The 18,346-nt window shown below is 40.4% G+C and overlaps 1 protein-coding gene across 6 annotated transcripts in view; it reads right to left on the reverse strand.

The window, feature by feature from the left end:
- Positions 1 to 366: 366 nt before the first annotated feature.
- The window catches only part of LOC101424160 (ABC-type organic anion transporter ABCA8), a 94,616-nt gene continuing 76,636 nt past the window's right edge, over positions 367 to 18,346 (reverse strand). For all 6 annotated transcript variants that reach the window (XM_058284626.2, XM_058284624.2, XM_058284625.2 and 3 more), the window contains 16 exons: positions 14,059 to 14,232; positions 13,745 to 13,858; positions 12,030 to 12,149; positions 10,913 to 10,978; positions 10,370 to 10,461; positions 9,069 to 9,189; positions 8,309 to 8,426; positions 7,611 to 7,702; positions 5,453 to 5,613; positions 4,932 to 5,007; positions 4,738 to 4,832; positions 3,933 to 4,052; positions 3,592 to 3,732; positions 2,236 to 2,315; positions 823 to 878; positions 367 to 713 (listed from right to left, as the gene is read on the reverse strand). In XM_058284626.2, the coding sequence (XP_058140609.1) occupies positions 615 to 713; positions 823 to 878; positions 2,236 to 2,315; positions 3,592 to 3,732; positions 3,933 to 4,052; positions 4,738 to 4,832; positions 4,932 to 5,007; positions 5,453 to 5,613; positions 7,611 to 7,702; positions 8,309 to 8,426; positions 9,069 to 9,189; positions 10,370 to 10,461; positions 10,913 to 10,978; positions 12,030 to 12,149; positions 13,745 to 13,858; positions 14,059 to 14,232 (1,725 nt within the window). In that variant the 3' untranslated portion in view covers positions 367 to 614. The remainder of the gene's footprint in view (positions 714 to 822; positions 879 to 2,235; positions 2,316 to 3,591; positions 3,733 to 3,932; positions 4,053 to 4,737; positions 4,833 to 4,931; positions 5,008 to 5,452; positions 5,614 to 7,610; positions 7,703 to 8,308; positions 8,427 to 9,068; positions 9,190 to 10,369; positions 10,462 to 10,912; positions 10,979 to 12,029; positions 12,150 to 13,744; positions 13,859 to 14,058; positions 14,233 to 18,346) is intronic.

Below are 18,346 nucleotides of genomic sequence, written 5' to 3' on the forward strand. Positions count from 1 at the left end.
TCCCCTCTGCATAGGATGACGTAGTTGCCGCGCAGCTAATAAAGCTCTCAGTTGGAACTTTATTCAGAGTCTGAGTCTGGTCGGTATCGCTAGTCTATAACAACAGGTGGCTTTTATCAAATATATTAATATCAGATACTAATGACATTTTAGTGTTTTTAACCATAAGAAAACACACTAAAATCTATTTTATAAAGTATGATACTTTTTGCCATAGTCATTTAAAGTCTTACTAAAATATCGACTACAGAGTATCAAATTTCCAGAAGAGTAAATATATGGACTTCTCAGTCTAGGTTAGGAAAAAAAGTATTTCAAAGTTTTGATAAAAAATTTAAACAAAATGTGTTTATTATACTCAGAAACTTAATCTTATAAAAGCAAATTTATTTATTTAGCATTACATAGAAAAATGGACCTGCACAGGTATAAAGTCTGTGACGAGGCTGTCTGCTCGGCCAAGCGCCCTGTCCTTGCTGCCCCTGCACTTGCTCCTCCTCTCCCACCACACCAAGAACCACTCCGGCGTTGATAAGTTGACACTGAGGCCATACAAATAAGTGCCTTTAAAAAATGGTCACAAGCTAAAATGGAAGCATGGGGGCTTTGGAACTTTAAGACTCTTCCTGTGGGAGGAGCTTCCACTTGACTGAGGGATCGAGTTCCTCCTCGAAATCATCCAGCTCCTGCTCCTTGGAGAGTTCCAGGAAAACCTGAAGGGGAGGAAAGGAATAAAGACAGAGTCCCAAGTGAGTGCAAAGAACGTGTACATACCCTACATGTATATAATATGAATGATATAAAATCACTAAAATGGCCCACCTGCTCCAGGGTAGACTGAGAGAGGCTGTACTCCTCCAGGTCAAAGCTCCGTTTAACTGCGTAAGGGTGAACGTATATTAAGGTTCATACATATATATATTTTTAATATACAGATGGTATAATTGTATAATTTAAACAAGGTAATAGCTGTACATATCCAAGTACATCGTGCAGTTAAAAATGCAGCAAAGCAATGCGTTGGCTTGGGGATGGGGGTGGAAGTGCCTGTGTTATGCTTCCATGCTGTGCAGTGTTTGAGCTCTGGATTTAAAGGGGAGGAAACAAGTGCTGAGAGGGTTCCTTTCCTGCACAAGAGCCAGTGCTCTATTGCATTCAGCAGGGTAGCAGGAAACTGGGGGTGGGGGAATGGGGGAAGAGACATTTTGAAGAGGGAAGCATTAGAAGAGTGCAGAAAAAGATATCTGTGGTTTTCTAGGGAGGAGATATCCTCGTGGATCTCTTTCCAGAAGCCACTGCAGTTTCCCCCAATAGGGGTGAAAACTCTACTTGTTGACTAGAGTAAACTAGGATGGGCATGATAGGAGCTCAGTAGACTGGAAATATGCCACCAACAGTCCCAGGCCAGTGCCAACCTGGAGAGTGGTGGATGACTACCCATGTGACCCAGAAAGTTGGGGTGCTCAGCTCAATCGAGAATGAAAAGAAGATGCATTGCTGACCACGGATGTTGTCAACGGGACTTAGAAGAGCTTCTTCTAGAACCAGGAGACCTGAGTCTCTTTCTTAGGGCAGCTGACAAGCAAGCAAATATATCACAGAGCAGTGAAAACACAAACAGCTCAGGAGGGGAGTTTGGCCAGGAGAATGCACAGTGGCAGATTAGCTGGCTAGGATGGCAGGGGAAAATGTGAGCCTCGAGGTGACAGGGCCAAGTGCTCCACTGTCAAATGCAAGCGACCCAGGAAGATTGCTTTAATGCCCAGAAAGGATGTCAGTTTCTTAATCTACAGACTAAGACAATAAAACTATATGCAAATCTGTATAAAACTTAATTTTTAGTTTGCATCTATGCGCTGAAAGAAAGTATTTTCCTTCAATGAATACATAAGTTTTGACTAATGCCGTGCATAGATAAACTTTTTTGCATTTTTGCAAATATCGTATTTGCATATATATGCGAAAATACATGAAAAAAACCCACAAAGCAAAAGTAAAAATCATTCCTAGCCTCCCACCCTCCACACAAATATGCACACACTCAAAACACACACGTATGCCCCTGCATTCACATATACACACACACAATCCATGGTTTTGTGTTCCTAAAATTCAATTTGAGTGTTCAACTTCTACATTTAGCACAAGATCACATTTCCTTTTGCCATGCATATGGGTATTTTATGATTCAGAACTATCAGTTTTCTTGGGTCTTATTTCCAAATAAGTTCTTACCATTCTCTAATTTGAAGAAAGCTTGGGCTAAAGGTCGCACATCTTCCACTGGCAACTTATAAACCATCAGAGAAGAATACCTAAGGGGAGATGAGAGTGAGGCTGATATCACTTTGACTGCAAACCATCTTTCTGGTCTTTATTTCTGCAAATCAGAGTCTGTTGGATGTAGGTGAAAATCCCTGGGTGAATCCACAGTAGTCCAAAGGGCACAGTTCATAAGGAGAACTGCAGGACAGGAGGGTGAGACCCAGACAGTTGTTTCTGACGTAATTTTAAAATTTGTCAGAGGGACCTTCTACTCTTTTTGAAGCTGAACACTTGATGTCAGGAACTGATATCGTATAGTTCTTACCCTCAGTGAGGGTAGAAACCGGGGTCTGTTCTCCACAGGACTACATATCTCACCTGCCTTGCCCCCTCCTACATGAACTGCTTTCCTAATAGAGGATATGATGATTGAGTCGCTATGCAGAAACCTTCGGGAAATCAGCACCAAATTATGTTAACGATAGTCATGTCTTAATAATTGGTTTCTCAGAGGTTTGTTTTCCTATTATTTGAAATTCAGGAAAATTTAGATTCCATTTCATGAGCTACAGTTTCATATATTTATGGGGCCATTATTCTCATCTGTGCCGCTTAGTCTCTGTACCTTTACGATATATTTATAATCAGAGATGGGCCGCACATCGAGTTATAGCATTGCTTTTCTATTATACTCCACTGAAGAATTATATTTTCCCACCTTGTCATTTTGATTTATCTCTATTTATTATCTATTTTCTCCTCTACCTTCTAATTCATTCTGTCTTCTGCAGTAAATTCTAGGTATTATGAATGACCTAAACATTATCTTTGATTTTGTGCTGTATTACTTTCCTAAAGATTTGGAAATAGTAAGAGATTTGGAATAAAACAATTAAGTTTACATCCTGTTCTCCCACTTATTAGCTCTGTCATGTGACTTAATTTGTCTCTCTGTCAACTTCCTATGCATAAAGAGAGTAATTGCATTTATTAAGTTCCTTGCGAAGGCCAGAACCTCACTGAGCTTTTTAAAAGTTATCTCATTTTTCACTGGAATGACCTTAACTACTTCAAAAAGTCTCTGTGAGGGTGAAATAAGATAACACATGACCAGGACAGTACCTGACACATAGTAGGGCCACAACCCATGCTCTATCAGCTTCTACATGAGCTCTCTCTTCTCCAGTTTACTTCCTGGAGTATCTGACAAATAATCTTTTTCTTTTCAGTTTCTTTTTGAGCGAAAAGTGGCCCTAAATGGCTTCAGATCAATAAAACTGACAGAGAAAAGCTGACATTTGTTTCCAGGACAAAAATTCCTTCTACCTCTCCTGCCGAGCAGCCTGGGGGAAAAGCCTCAGTATCTCGGCATGGAGGAGCTCCCCTTGTTCTGGGGTCTTCACCTTTATCTCCAGCAGATAGTCTTTGCCAAATTTACTTTTCAGGTGTTGGATGGAACCGATGCATCTGGAGATAGAAGGAGGAGGAGGTCATAACGGAAAAGAGAAAAAGACGTCAGATACAATGTTTAAGCCCCGCTGCTGGCTGCTGGCGTTAGGCCCAGGAGCAGCGGCTCCAGATGTGCACGGTAATCTCTCTCTGTTCACAGAGAAGCTCCTACGGCCGTGCGCCCAGGGTGTCAGGACAGGCTCTGGACGAGCACCCACCTCAGCCTCCCCGACACCATGATGGCCACGCGGTCGCACACGGCCTCCGCCTCTGCCATGTAGTGGGTGGTCAGCAGGGCGCCCCTCTCCGTGTCCCTGATGGTGGCCCGGATCGCCTGCCTAGGTTGACAAGAGGACATTTGCAGTTAAGGATGTTGCCTAATTAATCCAGGAAGGTTGGGGAAAAGAATTTTTAACTGGCATGAATGTGAAACAGCCGGCAAATCGCCGGGAAGCCTGGCAAGAGCGCGCAGAAGGCAGGGGGCTGAGGAATCAGGACAAGCCAGGTGAGAAGGGGCCAGCTGGAAGGATGCACCGGAAGAGGGGAGTTTAACAACGCGTTCCCCAGGGCGTGGTACGGAATGCTGCAGAGCAGGAGAGAACTGGTGACGGAAAGTCTGTGCGAAGAAGAGAATGACACAAAACCTACCTAGCCACACAAATGCCCAGTCAACACCACGACGACACCCAGAGAACACACACCTTTACAACTCGATGACAACAACTAATGCTCTCATGCTAAGGACTGGAAACACTCATTGGAGTCCAAAAAGGCATCATACCTACCTAAAAGATCCAATGAGCAATTTTAGAGTGAGCATGTCGGCCCTGACACAGCTTAGTCTTCCTTCGGTGAGAAATGGTTATGAAAGATTATTAGAGGAAGATTTTTTCTTTTCTTTTTCCAAAGTAGTGGTTTGTATTGGTAACATTTTCCACACTAAGAAACAGCTGAAGGGATCATTTCCCCCCCACAGGATAGAAACCATTTCCACATTTCCCACAAGGCCTCTGGGCCCCTCACCACATCTGCTGCTGCCCCTCGGGATCCATCCCAGTGGACGGCTCGTCCAGAAGCACCACGGCCGGGCTCCCCAGGACGCTCAGCGCGAAGCACAGCTGCCAGGAGGGAAGGGAGACAGGCGATGAGGAGAACCAGCAGAGCCACATCGCCCTCACCAGCAGGAACAAGGCTGTGTGCTGGCGGGAGGCACGCACCTTTCTCTTCAGCCCCTCTGACAAGGCCTTCGCGGGCACCTTCAGCTGGTCCTGCAGCTGCAGCGCTTCCACCAGCCTGGCGGGGGCACAAGAGGCTTTGTGTCCCGCGTCCTCCTGCAGCAAAGAGGCTGCAGGGACGCCGGCGGGGTCCGGCGGGCAGAGGCCACTGAGTGCGGGCCTGGGAGGAGCAGCGGGCGGCCTCTCCACCTGCCGGTCTGGCCCCCACAAGGCAGCTCTGCCCTTTGAAAGACTCTAAGCCCATTTTATGATCTCCAAAGAGTCGTCTACGATCAAGGTGGTCTATAGTTAGTTAAACCGTATTTTAAATAAATGTTGTAAGTTTTATCAGGTATTTACTATTTTTTCTTTCCCAAGCTTCAAATGAGGGGGGATAAGTGACTCTAGGACATCAGCTTCCCGCTGCAAATCCGCTGGACACGGCGCGGGGCATCGAGACGCTCCCTCCCCGGCTCCCGCGTGGTCGGTCCCTCCCGCTGCCCCGCCCCGGGCACGGGCGGTACCGGGCGATGGCGGCCTGGGCGGCGGCTCCCCGCAGCCCCTTGACGGCTGCGAACACCTCCAGGTGCTCCCGCGCCGTCAGGCTGGGCCACAGCGCGTTCTCCTGGGGACAGTAGCCCAGGAACCCCACGGCCTCGCCTCCGCTGCTCCCTTTTAGTAGCCCCTGCCGAAAAGGACGAGTTTACTCGTAGATGCTGAAACCTGTTTTTTTGGGTTTTTCTATTTGCGTATTTCAATAGCAGCTTTTACCTTATTAACCTAGAAAACTAGAGAAACACTAGGATCTAATAGAGTTTAATAACTTGGAATCATCGAGCAGGGGGAAAAAGTCGTCAGAGAGTAAATAACTGAAAACAAGTGTGTGAGCAGCCTGGGAATCATGGCTGATAAATCAAATATCCCACAAATGTGGTATCTTGCCCTTGGGGCTAAGAGTTTACACCAGATTTTTTCATCACTGTCTGAATGAAGTATATTAACTTAATTCCTCACTATTTAACTTCAACCGTTCAACAAATTTTTCTTTTGAGGATTTTCTCAGTGACAGATACTGTGCCCTGCATGCTTTGGAAACAATGTACTTTGGCATTTTCATTCTGTGGAATATCTTAGGGAACAAACAAGCAGAAAATGACTGAAGAGAATAAAAAGAATATCAGCGATCCTGCCGTGGAAATAGTCAAGATGCTGGAAGGGACCTGAGGCAGGATGGTCAGAGAGAGGCTGCCCGCAGAGGGACTACGCAGCAGAGGAGTAAGCAGCAGCCACGGAAAAAGCCAGAGGAAAGGAGATGTAGCTAAAGAGTGAGCACAAAGGCCCTGTGGCAGGATGAAGCTTGACATGGTCTTGCTTGAAACTTAGCAAGAAGTTCAAGTTTAGTACTTGAAACTCAAGTATCGTGGAGCAGAGTCAGCGAGGGGAGAGGGACGGAGCTAGAGCTGGAAAGTTGGCTCCTGCAGAGCCTGCAGGACAAGGGGAGAAGTTCCCTTCCATCATACTGCAGTGAGAGGTCACTGAAAGTATTTAAGCCGGAGAATGACACGGTTTACAAAGATCTCCGTGTTGGATCTGATTAAAGCTGATTTCATGACACAGAATGTTGGCTTTATAATTTAGACCTTCCATTTGAAAAATATATTATTCCAATTTACCAAAGGACAGCTATCTTTTTCTTTTTCACCCTAAATCTGGGTTTGCAATCAAACAAGAACAAATGTTGATGACTGAACTTGAGGGTGGTCACATCTGAAAGTCTAGAGAGAGCCTTGCTCAGCTTTCATCATGACCGAGAAATCCCCGTTCACCAACATCCTCTCTGAACATAGCTTCAGAGGGACTGGGAATCTGGGAATCTTTGTTTTATCCTTCCTCGCCAGGCAGTAATGTTCCTGCCTCTTTCCCATCCTTGGCTTGAGAGGCAGTTCCACAGATTTCTGCCTTATGCTCTACTCTCCACTTACCCTGGACATACCTCATGAAGACATTGATAAGAGTTTTCTACCTTTTGCCCTAAAATTTGAGAATTAAAAATGTTTTTTTTTTCCTACTCCTTGGTGTCCTTTCCTTTGATAAACCTAAGTTCTTCTCCTGCTTGCCCATTCTTACTGCTCCCACCTCCTACAATTCAGCTGCAGGTACAATTATAGTCAACTTAACATTCTGATTAATCAATGTCCAGCCATTCCTTGAAGTAAATGCTGCATGTGTGCAAAATGCATGTTCCAAAAACTAAGCACTCTGTGAAAGTCAATGAATTTAATTGCTTACTAAAGCTTTTTTTTAAACAGTTCTTTCTATTCAAATTTAAAGTATTACATACTATGAAGACAATGCTCATTAAAGGAGCAAATCCCTGTGTTTCACAGCGCTATGCATAGGGTTTATATGGGTTCTGATAATGATTTCTGATCTGATACTGGATATGTCACATTCCCTCTCAGTGCCTTTGAATGGCATATGATAGTTAATAATTAGCCCCTTCCAGTGCTTAATTTTTGTGTATATAGATGCTGCAATTTTTGAGTTTTTTCTTCTGTATGTTGCATTAGTCACTTCACCCATCTAATGATTCATGTCATTTTGCACCTTCTGAAGCTGTAACATCTTATGAATTTATTTTGAGCACCACTAGATGACATATTTTCCACATAATTCACCTACCTGTCCTGCAGTTGGTTTTGTGTCTCCAGTTATCACCTTAATGAATGTACTTTTACCAGCTCCGTTGTGTCCTAATAATCCTAAAACCTCACCTGAAAAACATGGTTATATTTAATATTAATTGATTTTAATAATAACATGAAGAATAAAACACAGTCTGAAGTTTCGCTATGTGACAAGCATTATGCTATGAGCTCGCTCTATAGTATCTCATTTAATTGTCACAAGTACCCTGATTGGTTTTGATCCCCATCCTTTCTTACACATTTGGGGACAGAAGGTCTCAGAGATGAGGTTACTTGTCCAAGTTCAAACTCTTGGAAGCCAGCAGTGTCAGACTCCTGTGACTCTAAACATTGCATGGTAATGATGTAAACTGAGGTCATCACCTGCAGGCCAAGATTTCAGAATGAACTAGCACATCGCTAGTCAGTCATCTTGTGAAGAATAACAAGCTTTAGGAAACCAGTTATGTTCATTAAATAGAAATGCAAGTTTTTCACTGGTTTATTTTAATAGAGAGCGCATGGCTTCAATGTAGATGTGGCTATGTCCCTATTCAGGGAAGGAGTTAATTAATTACATTTAGATATAAGATATGTAAAAGGCGCCCTGAAGGTCACCCTGCTGCTGATCTGTGTGTGAACCAAGAGGTGCTGGACGGAATGGCTCTGTCAAGGACCGTGAAACTGTCCCACCTTTTCTAACACAGAAAGAGAGGTTTCTTATGGCCAGTTTCGTCTTCCTCTTGGAAAAGCAGTGTGTCCTTTTTCCTGCATATTCCTTACGTAGACAGGTGGCAGTAATGACCGGCTTCTGTAAAGACAAATAAACCATCGCAGACATTACTTATCAACTGATAGGAATTACTTAATCATGGCTTGCCGTTAACTTTAAAAAAGCTCTATCCTCCCACTGGCTTGGCGCCTTGCTGCCCAAGCCATGCATCGAAAGACACCTCTATGAAGGGACACGCTTACGAGCAATTCTCCCATCCGTGCACTTCTTCAGGGAGAGAAGAGGGTTGTCATTTACCTCTCCTGCAAAGGCGGCTGCTCAGGAACACCTTGTTTTATACAGCCTGCCCTTCTCCATAGGTCAGCAGCAAACAGACTTGAGGAAGCACTGAATGCTCTCCAAAGGACCAAACAGCACATGATGTGGACTGAACCTTATCCTGAATTTTGGACAATGCACTTTGCACGGTTTCTAACATTCACAAGTTATTTCTTGGCTTTTGCAATTTCAATTGTGTGCACCGCACACGCTCTCTCTCTTATTCTAAAGGAATTAATTTGATTTTTAATCTGCTCATTTAGATGTAAAAATGGCAACTAAAAGAAAGTAATAATTCTCATGTATATGGATTAGAGAAACTCAAAATCACTTGAGGACTATACTGGCACGCAGGCCTCTGGTAAGCATCTGTTATTTGATGGAATAACAACGTTGTTCTACCTCATCAGGGTTTGTGGAACTCAAGGCATTAGCTGTCCTCTCTCTTTCCATCTTAACGTCTTCATCCTCTTCTCCTGGCTCTTCTGGATTTTTACTTACATCGTAGCTTCTTGGAGAAATTCTAAAGTCAAAACCATCCATTAGTAATTGATTTGTGGTTTTTATCCTTGAAGCAAGACATTCTGTATATCTTACACTTGAGTAGATCAGATAATTATAGACCATTATAATCTCCCTTAAATGCAGCAAACCTGTCCTCTTACAATCTCCTTGCTTCTGTCAGCAGTACTACTATATTTACTGTCCTTTGCTTTTTACATATTTTTATTCTATTATCGATATAGAAATATTGCTTTTTTCAATCTCATGGATAACTTAGTACCTATTATCTGACAGAATTTTTTTAATCATAATTTAATGAATTAATTATTCTGGGAACCATAACTTTGACACAAATATGTTGCCATTACTAAGCTTTTGCATGTGTGGGGGAGGATGGGTCAAAATATTTGAAATCAGGTCTACCCCCAGAAAATACAAAGTTAGATGACTGATCTCTCATTTAGCCTGGTTATTTCTTTGGAATATGTGTCAGATTCACTCTTTCTCCCCCATTCTCTGTTTCATATATTTTATACCTAGAATATCACTCATGCTAGTCTCCCTTCACTTTAACCCTCCCCTCATACTGATCTTAGAGGATTTCCTAAAGGTTCGTGTTCATCTTGGCCTTCTCCCACCCAACTCTTTGAAATAGTCAAAGATGAAACTGATGTGGTATGGGAGACAAAGAGGGAACAAAATGAGTATGACTGCATCCTTGCACGGTGAAAAAAAAATGGTCTCTGCTCCTAAGACCCTGATCCCTGGGCCAGCCTGTGATCCACCTGCCAGGCTTCTCAGCTCCACCCCCACCTCACTCCCAGTCTTTGTTGCTCATTCTGTCTGTCCTGTCACTCATTCCTTCCTAGATGGAAGCACTGCTCCAACTGTCAGTCTGTTCATATAGATAGCTATTCAAACTGAAACTGCCCCATGTAACTTTACCCAGGATGTAGTGTCATACAGAGCCTTTAATTTTCAATGTTTCAGGAGTGTTACTTCTAGGTCCTCTACTAGATTATAATCATCTTTGGTTTAGGCACCCATATCTCCCATTATTCATATTGGCACACGGTACCTACCCCAGCCTATCTTAGCACATGGAACCTTTTTGTTAAAAGATTGGTTTATGCAAGAAAAGATATTTAAAATCTTGATTAATGAAATAAAATACAGAATCCAATTTGATTTCTCCCAACCTAAAGACAGGATCCTTTCTCATTAATTTCTTTCCAAATTTCCATTCCAGGCATCGAAGAATAAAAAGGAAGATGATAAAATGAAGGAAAGGCTAGGGATAAAGAAAGAGATGCACAATTAGAAATATTGAAAGATAATCATTTTAGCATCAGAGGTGAATTAGTAATAAGTGGTCATCTTCAAAAATTCATTTGGCAAAATCATTACAAGTTTCTTATAATCTGTTTTGTAAATTATGAAACTATCAAATTCATTTTTAACTTCATTTACAAAAACATTGTAAACAAATATAATTATGTGATACCATTACTTTATGTCATTTTCTCTAGTAGTTGAATAGTGTTCTTATAATCTGAGAAGCATATTAACTGGTCAGTTGATCTTTATAAAAATTTGTTCTGTATTTTATAGACATTGTATTTCCATGGGTTATAAATATCTATAATTACACTTTAATAAAAGTTCACAGTGTGTCTAGGAATTAAAACTTTGTTGAATACAGTAAAAGATTCAATACTTTTTAAATGCGAGTGTGTTCTTACTATTAGGAACATCAGGTATGGCGTTACATCCCATTCTTCTTCAACAAAGGCAGAGAACACCAGAATCTGCAAAAGGAAAGACAACGGTTAAATGCAAACCTTCTGTTTCATGAATTTTATCCAAATAAATGTGACTTGGCCTATTCTACAGTCCTGTAACATTCCCTCTGCTTTGACAATGTGTGTCAGGTAAGGATCCGTGCCCTCCTTTCTTGCTCCCAAGATCAGTAAGTTATTGTGGTTTTATTTGAAGCAAAGGGACTCAGCAATTATTGATCTCTTTTTTTTTTCTTCCAGCATTTTAAAAATTAAGTTGTCCTTTTTTAAAAAGATACATAAATCACAAAAAATGTTACATTAAAAAATATGAAGTTCCCACATACCCCACCCCCACTCCTCCCAACTCAACAACCTCCGATTATTGATCTCTTGATGAGACAATCCTGGGGATCTGTGCAAGACAGTCCCAACAGCGAGGGATTCAGGATTTATCCCCAGCACGCAGAGCTCCACACACCTTCCTATGCCCCTTGTCCTTCATTTTTCCTTCCCCTAGATACCTCTTCACCCACAAACAGGTGCTAATAACCTGGGCTTCATGTAAAATTTAGTTCTTATGAGTATTTTTCTAAGGAGAGAGAGGGCCCACAATTTTCACCAGATTCTCACAGGGTTCCATGATTCAGAAAACCTCTAATATACTATAGGATTTATTAGGCATGATGTACATGCACTGTCCCTTCCTTCCTTTTGGAGAAGTATAATTTTAGTCAGTGAGAAAAAAGGGACTCTGTTCATCTAGGATGCTTCTCTAGAAATGGATATCCCAAAGATGAGGGGTACTTGATTTGAGCATTCCCTGGAGTGCATACGACCCAGGAACTTCCTGAGTGTCAAGACTGTTCTAGTTTCCACCACCCTTTACCTTCCCCCATCCCAAATCAGTCCGGGCCATTTCCTATTGCAGGTTGAATGGGAAAAAATCAAATGGAATCCATGAGGTAGAAATCTTCAAAAGTTATGCATGTTCTACATGTTGTAGAACCCCAGACCTGGGCAAAGCTTTCCCAATTGGCATGAAATCTGAAACACCGGGACAGATGGTGGCATTACTTACTCGAAGAGATAAGAACAAACTACCAATCAATGTGGAATGTGGTATTAAAAAGATGAGGTAAAATAGCGGATCCCTTCCATAAGCACTGAACACTAATCCAGCCACTGAGAAAAAGGTGATCTAAAGAAAACACAAATATGCTTGTTCATCACTCTGAATTTCAACATAGTTTCCAAACTGAGATGGTTCATCTTGGAGCTATTTCTAATTTCACCCCCAACTTCCTAACCTATGCTGAAATCACATCTCCACTAACAATTCTTATTAGTATATTCCCAAGTTCCTTTGGCCTAGAGTATCATAAATGAGACATCACCAGATGAATCTAGGATCTGATATTTATATATATAACATTTTAATTATAGAAAGGGAAAAAATTAGTATACTCTCATCTTGGAAGCTAAAATTCAGAATAGTAAATAGGCAGAATTCATAAAGAAATATCAAAATTCATCTGAAACAGGAAAAAACTACAATGAAAGGACACTTTTGTTAACTATTCAGATACAGAAATACAAGCATTTAACAACTACTAGCTTAGGTAGACATGCCGATATACAAAATTCTGGGTTAGGAGAAAGTTATAGGCACATTTCAAGCCTGAGGCCTTCATACTTTCTCTTCTAAACCTACTGCAATCAATTCTTAAAGGTCTGTATTTCATACCACTGTTTATTTTCACGACTGTCAGAGAACTCTCCCTAAAAAGTGCATCTTCCACATCCTTTAAGGCCATTTGTGGTTCCAACCTCTAATTTTGCTGTAACTAGGACCACACCAATCCTGCACCTTGTGTTTCATCCATATTTGTACCCGATTATTATATCCATTCCTAGAATAAGTTTGGACTTTCTTGCTTTCTGGGTGTTTTTCATCTATTCTTTTCTAACTGTAAATTAGAACTCCTAGACGTTTTTCTAACTGTAAATTAGAACTCTTACTCTTCAGGCTTCACTTCCTAAAGGAAATCTCTGCTTTCATTTTCAGGAATTAATCAGGCTTTCATAGCTTTCTTTATTAAACAGTTGTATTCCAATCTTTTAAAGTGGATGACACCTCAAGTGATAATCTTTTCCTTATCACTCTGTTTTAATAGGTGTCTCCTTACTTATCGGTTTACCATTTAAGACCCTTTTCAGGGTTGAAACTGCTCACCGAATATATTTCTCCATTATTAGTCTTAGTTTGTTCCACATTATGGAAGTCAACAATGTGTACTGAATTAATAATTTAATTTTTGGCATCCTGAAATCATAGGAAATTAGAATAGATACTCATAAATTCCTCATAATTTTTTTCTCCTAACTTTAGACAAAAGAAGTATGGCTTTATGGAAGTAGTTCTCAGTAGGGATTTTGGAGAAATGGTTTTTTCGCTTTAGCCCTGCAAATAACAGAGATTGTAAACTTGTCTAAGTTTATGGGGCTCTTTGGCCTTGTTTCATTTTTAGTGAAAAATAACATGTAGATGGTTTCCAGGTTTTCTTGTAGCTCAATATTTTATGGTTCTAAAGACAATTTGACTGTTTTAAAGAAGAAGAAATATGGAAATAATAGAGAGACAAAGGTGAAAATTTGAAAAGAATCCATGCATAATGCAGACTTAAAATATTTTAGGTTATCATATCAACTCATTATTCTACCAAGGGCATATGTTAAAGTCTTGCCTCAGAATTATATATCAAATATATAAATATTCACAAGAAACATACTTACAATATAGAAGCAAAATGACCAAATGCCACTATTTTTTCTCCCTTTACGAAAAATGAATGAAATGATATATGTCAAGAAGATCAGTGATATGGTGTAACCAACAGCGCATGGGATCTGAAATCAACAGAATTGTTAAGTTTAGTTAAAGACAAATGAAAACTAGGAAAACATGTAACATGCAAACCATTGTCAGGGCACAGGATTTTATAATTCTTTAGTAGATGTCAATTTAAATATCACTGAAAAGGTTTGTATTGTCAAAATTTCTGATTAACGCATACAATAAAATTTATTCTATGCACATTGTCACTTACTTGCATAATTTGATTTGCAACTTTAAATGTAGCTTCTTGGGGGCCTAAAAGGTAGTCCATTAAATAAATAAAAACAAAGATCGAGCCATATATTGGAACATCCACCAGTGCCTGCCCAAACCAGTAAGCAGAAGGGAAGAGCCCCGAGATCCGTAGCTGGGACCGTACTTTGTTCTGATTAGGAAACAAGAAAAGACGGTATTTCAATTTAAGTTTAGGAAAATGTAGATTATGTAAGAAAATATTCAGATATATTTCATTTGTACTAATTCTGCATGATGTCTACAAATTTTAGCTGGGCTAGTGGGTATTTCCACACATAAATCATCAGTTTGCTGCTTTAATTAATGACGTTGACATTCATCACACACCTGATACAGATATTTGAAAGAACTCAGAGTTATCAAGGCAATCCAGTAAACAAAGCCATGACTTAATGACTTACGGGGGGCAGTTGATACATCTAAGCAACTAACTCCCCATCACAGAGTGATGTCGCTTCGACTTAATATGAATGGTGCTTTCTCTCTCTCTGTCTAAATATATATAACAGCTTTATCCTTTCTATCTCAATAAAGTAAGCTTTCTAATAGCCCATATTCATGTTTATTACCCATCCAAATAGTTATGTATATGTATATAAGTATACATTTATAAGTATAAATGTATTTCATATTCCCTTTTGTCTGAATAAACTACAAAATTGCATATTTTAAGCTGCTTACCAAGTGCTATGGCTTTTAGCACAAATATTTAAAACTTTTTGAACATATTGACTTTTTTCCTTTTTTTTTTATTTGAGAAGGTGTGTTTACAAAACAATCATGCATACCATATGGGATTCCAATACATTATCCCATCACTAACAACTTACATTGAATTGTTTTTCTTTTTAAACATATTTTGATTCATTTGTTGATGGGCTCTGATTAGCTAAAAGATCCTCCTGTCTGAAATATAATTGATCTAGGGATTCTTATTAAAGTCTCCCAACAACGGACACCAAACACAGTTAGGACTTAGAATGGACTAAATATGGAGATGAAGAAAGAGGAATGAAGGTTACTGACACGATGGCTGTGTACATGGTGCTGCCATTTATGGAAACCGAAAACATACAAGTAGGGGAATAGAGACAAGTCATTAAGTTTGGACTATATTAATACAAGAATGACTGACAGCTACATCAGGCCAGTAAAGGACATTTTCCAAGTTTCCTAGAGATTTTACACTAGAAAGAGAATCATGAGGAAAGTATTCTATTCCTCCGGCACTGGAATTAACGTGGAGAGGCAAGAAGTGGAACCAAAGATGATATTTAGAAGACAGAGAAGCTTACTGAAGATTACATGGATTACAAAAATAGATGTTAAAGAATATTCTATTGAAATTTGTAGCTAAAGCTAATGCAAGTTGGGTTGGTTAATTATTGAAATTTACCATCTTATAAATTGTCACTCAAAATTTGGTTTCGCTCTGGAACTGCTGAATTAGAATCTTCATTTTAAAAAGATTCAAGGCGGTGGACTTGGCGCAGTGGATAGGGTGTCCGCCTACCACATAGGAGGTCCGCGGTTCAAACCCCGGGCCTCCTTGACCTGTGTGGAGCTGGCCCAGGTGCAGTGCTGATGCGCGCAAGGAGTGCCCTGCCACGCAGGGGTGTCCCCCGAGTAGGGGAGCCACATGCTCAAGGAGTGCACCCCGTAAGGAGAGCCGCCCAGCGCGAAAGAAAGTGCAGCCTGTCCAGGAATGCTGCTGTCCACACGGAGAGCTGACACAACAAGATGACGCAACAAAAAGAAACACAGATTCCTGTGCCGCTGACGACAACAGAAGCGGACAAAGAAGCAGCAGCAAACAGACACAGAGAACAGACAACTGGGGGGGAGAGAAATAAATAAATATATAAATCTTTAAAAAATAAAAAAAATAAAAAGATGTTCAAGTAATTTGTATATACATTAAAGATTTATTTATATTAATGAAAGAATGTAATTAAAATTTTATAATAAATGTGTTGAACATTGAAAATTTCTTTTTATCTCTCCAAATTCTCACATCTCCAAAATATCAGTTTGTTTTAGCAATCTATATAGTTTTAAAGATTTATTTACCCCCTCCCCCCCCGCCTTCCCCTCCTCCTGCCCTGCTGTTTTCCTGTCTGTGTTGTCTTTACTTCTCATCTTCTCTCCTCTAGGATTCACTGGGATTCAATCCTGGGGACCTCTGATGGGGAGAGAGGTTCGCTGTCAATTGTGCCACCTCAGTTCCTGATTTCTGTTCCACTTCACCTTGACTCTCCCCTTGTCTCTCTTTGGATGCAACATCATCTTGCTGTGTGACTCACTTGCATGGGGCACTGGCTCACCATGCAGGCATTCATGTGGCACTTGTGTGGGCACTGGCTTACCACGTGGGCACTTGTGTGGGCACTGGCTCACCACATGGGCATGCTTTCTCTTCTTTTTTTTCTTTTTCAAAGATTAATTAATTTATTTATTTCTCGCCCCATCCCCCCCAACCCCAGTTGTCTGTTCTCTGTGTCTATTTTGCTGCGTCTTCTTTGTCCGCTTCTGTTGCTGTCAGCGGCACGGGAATCTGTGTTTCTTTTTGTTGTGTCATCTTGTGTCAGCTCTCCGCGTGTGTGGCACCATTCCTAGGCAGGCTGCACTTTCTTTCACGCTGGGCGGCTCTCCCTACGGGGCGCACTCCTTGAGCATGGGGCTCCCCTACGCGGGGGACACCCCTGTGTGGCAGGGCACTCCTTGCGTGCATCAGCACTGTGCTTGGGCCAGCTCCACACGGGTCAAGGAGGCCCGGCGTTTGAACCGCGGACCTCCCATGTGGTAGACCGACGCCCTAACCACTGGGCCAAGTCTGCCGCCCTGCTTTTTCTTCTTTTTCACCAGGAGGCCCCAGGGATCGAACCCAGCTCCTCCCATATGGTAGGCAGAAGCTCTATTACTTGAGCCACATCCGTTTCCCAACAATCTATTTTTAATCAACTTTTTGAGGTATAATTTTCATGCAATAAAAAGTACCCATATTAAGCATACAGTTATATGAGTTTTTGGTGAATGCATATATCTCTGTACCCATAATCATAATCAAGGTATAGAACATTTCCATTTCCCTCCAGAGTTTCCTGTGCTCCTTTGTAGTCAATCCGCTTTACTGCTGGCCCCAAGCAACCACTGATCTGCTTTCTGTCACTATAAATTACTTTTACATTTTGGACAGTTTCATATGCAAGCATCATTCAGTATATACTCTTTTGTGTCTGGCTTTAGTCCCTCAGAGTAATAGTTCTGAGGCTCATCCTTATATATATATTTATTAGTTGTTCCTTTCGTATTGCTGTGTAGTATCTCATTGTATAGCTATACCAGAATTTATCAATTCACAGATTGACAGACATTTGGGTTGTTCATATAATTTGCATTTTTTAAAAAATTAGGTTATCTTCTTATCATTGAGGAGAAAGGGTTTTTTGTATATCCTTATACAGATATTTTGGTTAGATATATATATGCACTGTGCATATTTTTCTCTCAATCTCTGGCTTGTTTGTTTTTCAACTAGCAGAAAGTTTTAATTTTGATGATATCCACGTTATTTTTTTATGGTACATGCTTTTTATGTCCAATATGAAAATTTGCCTATCACAAGATCTATGATGATTTCAATTTTATTTTGTATACAATGTGAGGTGGGTGTAAAGAACTGTTTTTAATATACTGATGTTGAGTTTAAGCAATTTGTTTAAAAGACTAACCATGCCCCCATTTGAATTCATTGGTACCTATGCTGAAAATCAATAGCTGATGTATGTGGGGGTTATTTCTGGAATGTCTATTCTGTTTCATCTACTGATATGATTACCTTTAATTAATATAACACATTCTTAATTACTGTAACTTTGCAGTGAGATTGAAGACAGAAAGTGTAAGTCTTCCTTCTAAGTTCATTTTCTTTTTCAAAATTATTTTTGTCTACTCTAGGTTCTTTGCATATCCATATAAATTTTAAAATAAGTCTATTAATTTATATAAACTCCACCATTTTTATCCTTTCTGACTCTGTTTCTGATGACTGATTTTTCCTTTGTTCTTGGATCACATTTTACTGCTTCTTTGCAGGTCTAGTCATTTTTTATTGAATACTAGATATCATGGTTTTACATTATTGAAGAAAATATTTCATATGCTTCCATTAAAAAGTCTTGAATTGTTTTGTCATTCAATTAAGTTATTTTGTGGATCAGTTTGACCAACTCAACTTTTTGTTT

This window comes from Dasypus novemcinctus, chromosome 21 (genome assembly GCF_030445035.2).
Source record: "Dasypus novemcinctus isolate mDasNov1 chromosome 21, mDasNov1.1.hap2, whole genome shotgun sequence".
NCBI lineage: Eukaryota > Metazoa > Chordata > Mammalia > Cingulata > Dasypodidae > Dasypus > Dasypus novemcinctus.